At 36.7% G+C, this 7,952-nt stretch overlaps 1 protein-coding gene across 1 annotated transcript; it reads left to right on the forward strand.

Moving 5' to 3' along the window:
* Positions 1 to 1,854: 1,854 nt before the first annotated feature.
* On the forward strand, positions 1,855 to 4,932 carry LOC146163846 (toll-like receptor 8). The gene has a single exon (XM_083380609.1). It carries the CDS (start codon positions 1,855 to 1,857, stop codon positions 4,879 to 4,881), a length of 3,027 nt encoding a protein of 1,008 aa, XP_083236735.1. The 3' UTR covers positions 4,882 to 4,932.
* The last annotated feature ends 3,020 nt before the right edge of the window (positions 4,933 to 7,952 follow it).

Genomic DNA, 7,952 nt, shown 5'->3' on the forward strand with positions numbered 1-7,952 from the left:
GCAAAGTCATACCTTGACGTCTAAAAAAGCAACCTTTAGAAACTTAAGATGATCGTCCGATATAGTACACAAATATGCAACTGGATTCCTAGTTTAAATACATTCAGGGAAATTAAGAACAGTTTTCACCGATACGGCCTGCAAAACCGCCTTACCGGACCGTTCCGACTTCTACCCCTGTAAGGAACCCTTACAAGCCATCGGTTTCTAACTGCGTCTTTCTTGCGGATCTATGCTTGACATGTTCTTTAATTTATCTAATAAAGTTATATTTACAGTGTGTTTACTTCTTTTTAGGAGCTGAGATCTAAAGAAAACTAGATGCTTGAAAAACTGTCTGTCTTAACAAAGAAGGACAAGATGCGCTGATTTCAGTAAAGAGTTACATTTGAAAAGTTATTTAGTCATCCATTTTAGAAAATTTGCCGAAAACATTATTCAGGTATTATCAACTATAAATTAAAAAAGAAAATCTATTCTAGTTCGTGAACCAAAAAGAAGAAGAGATATTGTTTTTTATTCTGCAGGGAACTGCTACCTGATAGAATAGGTATTTATCAATAATGCATAAGATGTTTTTTTCTATCTTAAACTCTTCGGGTTTTGATTACCACAATTCCCGGAAACAATACATATCCAAATGAAACTCCATCACCACAAAACTCAACGCATTTAGCACTTCGGTAGACTATGGCCAGACAAATACGTTTTTATTGACGTTAGTTCGACGCTATTTAAAACAAAAGTTAATCAAACAGCTATGAAAATGACTCATCGCATGCATTTAGATTACACTTTTCGCTAACGCAGCCAACAGATATAACGCGACAAGTCAGCGTATCGTTTTGCTGATATGCCAAAGTTATGTTCAAGTAGACAAAGCTTTAGTTATTCTATTTTGTCGCGTTAGTTATTTCGTTTGTAACGAGAGCGTTAGTAACTTTATACCCTTAATAAATGTCTCACAAAATATAAAAATGTTTTTTTTAGATGAAATCCCATTCTAATTGTACGTTAGTTATTAGCCTTTGTAAGTGACAAGAAGTTTAGGACCAGTGATTTCCTTAATAGAGGTGTCTGTTCAAATAAACAATAATTTAACTATCGGTTACAAATTTCTTTTTCACACTTGTTAAATTATAAAAAAACGTTTTTTAACAATTTGTCGTTTAAGTTGACGATTAATGTTTGCGCGAAATACAGAATGAAATCATCTTTAGAAAGCATTGTGTCAAAATATTTTTTTAGCCACAAAATTGTTTTCGCCAAGCAACACTTTTATGGAGAAATGCCTCAGAACATCTATTGCGCCCATTTATACGTGCCACCATTGCAATATGGCCCAATCGTAAAAGCCTGCAGAAAAATTACGAAAAGTATTTACCTTTTAACTAAAGTAAAGTGAGGGTTTAGGCCAATTAAAGTAACAATGATGTAGGTCCACCCAATCAGAAATATTGACGTACAATAGACTACAAATAAGAACGTCGATAGTGAAGCGTTCATTTTAATGGAAATATCGTTTCATTGTATATAGTATAAAGTTCAAGCAGGAAATGAAACCTGATAAGGCAATGCGTTTTTTGTTTGCTTCCAAAAAATAGGGTAAATGTAAGGTTAAACGTTAAACATGAGGTAACATTTCAATATTTTGTATGCCGATAAGGAACACAGTAAAATGTTTTTTCGGGGCAGGCCTATTTAGGAAAAATGCTCGTCATTTTAATATTCGTTGTTTACTGTATAAATCTGACTTTGGGGAGCAGCACCGATGTGAAATCAATTCAATTCCAAAGATACCAATGTAGCTTTCTAACAAAACGGGAGTTTAGGCAACTTGTTGGATCTAGTATCATGGAAGCCGTTTATCAACTGGGTGTTCCTAACTGGATGAAGGTACCGATTCCGTACATCAACTGTCACAAACGAGGAATTCAAACAATACCGAAAGATCTAGACCCAAGCGTTAGAATCTTGATGTTAGACAACAATCTCATCAGGTACGTTGGTGTTGACGATTTTGCAAGATACACGTCACTGGTAGCAATTAAAATGGGCAACAACTGTCAGACAAAAAGGTTAGTAGTAGCCCAACCACTGTGCGGTGGTGAAATGAAATTCCACCCTCTGGCCTTTAAACATTTAACCAAGCTGAAGCTTCTTAACCTAAATAACAACGTTATGTATACCCTACCGAAAAACCTACCACCTTCACTTCAGATATTGATAATTGATGAAACTTTTATCGGGCCGATTCACGAGCACCAACTTTCTGTGCTAACAAACTTAAAGATTATTTCCATGGCGTCGAATTGTATACAGGAGGATCCCGTAAATCGATGCCCGAGAAATTTTACTGTCACTGGAAACCCTTTTTTCAATAACACACTTCGTTACCTCAATGCAGAGTACAACAACTGGAAATCAGTCCCCAAAGGTATTCTTGCCGCAAGTTTAGAGGTCGTTCGTTTTCGCGGAAACCCGATACATATTTGTCAAACAGATGACTTTAATCTTACTACAAATCTATTTTATTTGGATTTGTCGTGGACATCTCAGTACGACTTTGTACCTTTAGTCCTTAAGCCTGGCGCATTTGATGGGTTACGTAAATTGCGACAACTTGATTTATCGGGAAACATGCTAACCACCTTACCAAGCAAACTCCTTGCTAACAACGTTAATCTTCACATTTTAACACTCGAATTTAACTGCTTCAAATTTATGACGTCAAATCCGGCGCTGTTACCGAGTTTGCCGCAGTTGTACATACTTAACCTTGCTGCAAGTAATCGCTGCCACAACAATTCATTTTACCCAAATCCACCAGAGCAAGAGGAACTTATACTGGGGACGGCGTACCAAAAGTTTCCATTGCTATATTCGTTGACACTTGGTTCCTATAGCACTATACAACATGAAAAATTTGCAATTTATGGAATAACATATCGAAAAGTCACCGCACGAAGTTTTGCAGCTCTTTCCAATCTTACACATTTAAAAAGACTACGCCTAGCCCATAACGGTATTACTAGTTTTGACATGCACGCATTGGACAATCTACCAGTTTTAAGGGATCTCGACTTGGCATACAACAATATCGAGCATATTAATTACGACAAAAATAGATTAATCTTGCAGCGTAAGGTTAACAATGCTACCGAATGCAAAACTAAACGCAACAATTACAAGAATCAACTTATTTTGCGGAGGAATTCTTTATCTCGTTTGGGAGTCGACACGTTTGGCAAAAATAAGTTTGTGCAGTCTCTTGACTTGAGTTACAACAGGATAATCTACATCGCAAACAAAACTTTTCATTCGCTGAAAAAACTGAGGTATGTTAATTTGAACTATAATCCGATTCGAATGATAGCTCCGCTTGCTTTCGAACGAAATGTAAACATAGAAAGCATTTCGCTGTTTGGATTATTGTATGACCCTGGTATTCGAATGACATTTTTAAACACATTGATTAATCAATTAAGCTTTAAAGTTGGAGGCAGTGAGAGTGGAATCTATCTCTTGTTGACCTGGTATTTAACGTACAATGTCACATTTAAAAGCGTAGAGAAGCTTGATTTATCGGACACCCCGTTCCCACCATACAATTTACTACGAGACGATTTTATGTTTCCGATGTTTCCCAATATTAAGCAGCTGACCATGCAGAATGCTAATTTGAATCCGGGACTCGGTAGTAATTTTCTAAAAGGCAATCCATCAATTGAAAAGTTGGACGTCTGCCACAATAACATAGAATGGTTTCCATACGCCACGCTTCATACGTTAAAGAACTTGACGTCACTACATATTGATTGGAATCTGATCGACTCTCTTAATACTTCCTTAACTTGGTGTTGCTCAAATTTAAAAGTACTATCGATTCCGCACAATATGATTCATACCATAGAGCCAAGAACTTTCAGTTTGCCAAAGTTGTACAACACGGACTTATCCTTTAACAAACTGACTAATCTGTCTCCACTTATATTTACAAAGCAACTTCTTACACAGTTAGTTGCCATTGACTTACGAGGAAATGTAATGACGTGCCACTGTGAAATGAGTGACAACTTTGGATGGCTGGTGCGATCAAACAATCTATTTAACGTTTATGTATTGGGTTTCTTACCTTACTGTCCGAGTCAGATGTTAGACTATTTCGGTGGATGTCTTGTCTGCTACACAAAAGATGAAAATCTTGAAACCATTTTTAGTTACAGCCTGTCATATTTTTGCGAAACCAGCACAGCTTTGTTCGACATGTCAATTTTTGTCCTCGTTAATGTGGCGTTGTGTGTTGGTGGCTTGTTGGGCTTTAGTAAGTGGTTTAAGCTAATTTTAACGAAGTGTATACACAAAAAGATACGCACATGGCACAACAATAAGTCAGAACCAGGGGTCGATTGTTCGCCAGCTGTGGCTAACGATGTGACATATTCCTATCACGGCTTTGTGGTATGTGACTCCACTGACTTACCTTTAGGTGAGTGGGTTTCTAACTGCCTAATACCACAAATGAAAAGTGGTAATCCTCCATTGGTAATAGGTATTGCCGGCCAAGATAACTCGTGTGGAACTACACCACTGAAACAGCTACTGTTAAGGATGCAATCAAGTCGAAAGACGATCGTGATTTTATCAAAAAACTTTTGCGAATCGCACAAATGCAAGTATGTGATTTCAGTGCTGGAAAATTGGTTATATTCTGGGTCGCGCAATCGCTGTGTCGTTGTTAATTGGGAGCAGGGAATCGGTTGCGGATCGTTCGCCAAGTTTAAGGCAATGAAGTATCCCCACAGCGTTGTACAGTATCCTGGGGCAGACGGAGATATGGAGGTGTTTTGGGAAGAGATGCGGACCGCTGTTTTAATGTAAAATTAATTTTTGACCTTTATGCCTTTTAAATATTGTAATACCAGTAGTCCAGGGGCGACATCATATTTTCCTATTTAAATTACTTAATCTAATATTGTTTTGCTGAAATATTTTAAGCCCAAAGGCGTCCTGCGTTTCATCACACGCCCTGAAAGGTAATTTTAAAACTAACTACATTTGATCGCCATTTTAAACTGGATAAACGATAAAATTTAGTACAATTTTTGAAACTTTTTTTCTTTTTTATATATGTGACAATATGTGTTAATATACTGTGACTTTTTCTAATATACAATAAAATGAGTTTGTTCGAGCTTCGGGAGTATAAATAAAATTATTGTGATATGGTTTTCTTTTGTTAGTTTACCTCTCAAACGTAAACCTTTATTAGAATTAGCGCACTGATTGTGCATTGAGCGATAAAGCGTAAGAGTTTCTACTTTGTAATAAAATCACTCGTCATTTATGTTAAGCCAAGAAAAATTAACTTCGCAAAAGTGACTTTGCCAAAATAACAATCTATGCCCCTTCGAATACAATCAAAAGCTAAAGCAACAAATCGTAGGCACTTCGCCAAAATGCGTCCAAAAAATGGAATTAAAAATGCAAATAAGACACCATGATTGTTGGAACGTTTGGGTCGAATAAATTAGTTCAGCGCTGTAGTGTACCTTCTTTGACCAATTGTAGGCCTAACGCATTTTTTCTTACACATTACTACTTGCTTTTCGTGAGAAGTGCAACAGTCTACGTCAAGCTTGTAATTCTTTATCTGCTCGCCTAATTGCCAAACATTGTTACGTCACATACAACCAACATTTGTGTTTTTCTAGTATACTCAGTTTCTCTTTGGAACGTTTAAAAATGTCGAAAATTTGCAAATGGTGCGAGAGTTACGTTTTTTTTGGCTTCACAAAAGTTAGACAAGACGGCCATGATTGTGCGCAGTGTCTGCACTGCTCGGTGGTGATGTCAAATGCATCATTACGACCCTCAAAACTTAAAAATCACGGCGATAAAAGGCATCCCCTAAAAAAGAATGATGCCGCCGATTTTATTTCTGCTAAAAGAGTACGATTTGAACAGGAAGCGACGTCACCTGATTTCAGATTTGAATTAATTTATTCATTCGTTGGCTTTCGTCCGATTGAAGTGTTTTTTTTAACAACGTGGTGAAATAAAATAAGTGAAAACACGTTAAACACAATTTTAGTTATTTTTTATAATCGAAGGGGGCCACGAGGATTAAAAGCCTTTCGAAGGGGGCCACAAGGCACGAAAGGTTGAGAACCACTGGTCTAGACTAAAGTTTTCATTACGTCATAATCATGGATCAGATTGTTATTCAGTGTGTCTCTGATCTCTACCTCGATTTGCTAGTTGTTAAATCAAGCTTGAGCGCTGTTTTGTTTTTTCGTGATATTAAAAAACTTTAACGTAATTAGACTGTAACCATAATGGGTTCTATTTGAAAACAATAAATTGTATAGAATTTGCCAGTTCATGACCTTTGCGGGTCATGGTTAATTAAATAAAAAAAGATTAAAGTTATTGTAGCGTACTATTTTTTTGAACAGAGGCTTAAATGTGCTTTTTCTTCTTTTTGAATAATACAAGATAAATATAACATTGGCTAGCCTAAGGTCAAATTGTTAATATTCGAAATATGCTGTCGGGAAGAATTTGCATATATGTTTTTCCGGTGATAGTCATTTTGTCGCGGAAAGTTTGGATTAATGCCGACTATTGCTGTGGCGAAACAATTACTGCGCTACTTTAAGTACAGCTATATATGCGGGGCACATATTTCCTTAAACGGAATTTTTTTGCAAAACAAACATTTCATCGTAAAACGCGCAAAGTTCGCTGCGGGGTTTCTTAACATAATTAACATATCAAATTTTTAATTAAGTATAACTAAAAGACAACATTGTTTTTATTGCACTCACTATTTGGGCAAATAATAAGTTTTGGCAACAATCTGGTGTTTCTAACATGTTTTGTGTTCTTGTTTAGTTTTTTGTGTAGTTATGCAATCTAATTTTAAAGTGATAGTTATTTAGAAAGTTATTCATAAGTCATTTTCGATTACAATTACATATATTAGCAATTATTGCTGTTTTGTCACTCCCCCTAAAATAATAAATATTTCAAAAAGTGTTAAGGCTGGTTCACACTAGACGCTTTAACGTCTAGCGTTAGCGTCTGGCGTCTAACGGCTAGCGTCGTCCAGTTCACACATAACGCGTTTCCGGCGTTAACGGCAAATTTCCTCGCTTCTAACTGAAAGCGTCAAATTGAAATATTTCAACTTTTCCGCAACCGAAAGCGTTTTTTAAAAAGGTTTTACGTTAACGCTAGACGCGTCTAGTGTGAACCAGCCTTTAGGATTCGATATTCCGGATTCGCTACTCTAAATTCGAAAACTATTATTGTAGAATACCTTTGGATTCTACTTTGCAGATCCTACCCGCCAGTTAAACTTTCTAGAATTATTGCTAGAAGTTTTATAGGTAGCTTACCGCGGAAATGTACAAACCTTCGATCGGCGTGAGAACGCCAGGCGTTATAAAACACAGACTTTCACTTTTACACTGCAATGAAGTTGCCACATAATAACACAAGTGATGGCTCCAGTTTTTGTGTCTGTTCGAACCCCCTACTCAGCAAGAAGGCCGTCGTGGTGTGCGCCTAATCGCAACAATAACTATCTTTGCAAAACTGGATTTTCTGATTTTGCGTGCAATAGAACGAAAAAAAAAAAAAAAAAAAACAATGCTAGGTATTTTTATAAGCAGGGGGCCACAAGCGTTGAGAGCTTATCAAAGGGGGCCACGAAGTATAAAAGGTTGACAACCACTGGTCTAGACTAAAGTTTTCATTACGTCATAATCATGGATCAGATTGTTATTTAGTGTGTCTCTGATCTCTACCTCGATTTGCTAGGTGTTAAATCAAGCTTGAGCGCTGTTTTGTTTTTCCGTGATATTAAACAACTTTAACGTAATTAGACTGTAACCATAATGGGTTCTATTTGAAAACAATAAATTGTATAGAGTTTGTCAGTTCCA

The sequence above is a fragment of the Ascidiella aspersa genome, chromosome 2 (genome assembly GCF_963924565.1).
Source record: "Ascidiella aspersa chromosome 2, kaAscAspe10.2, whole genome shotgun sequence".
In the NCBI taxonomy this organism is placed as follows: Eukaryota; Metazoa; Chordata; class Ascidiacea; order Phlebobranchia; family Ascidiidae; genus Ascidiella; species Ascidiella aspersa.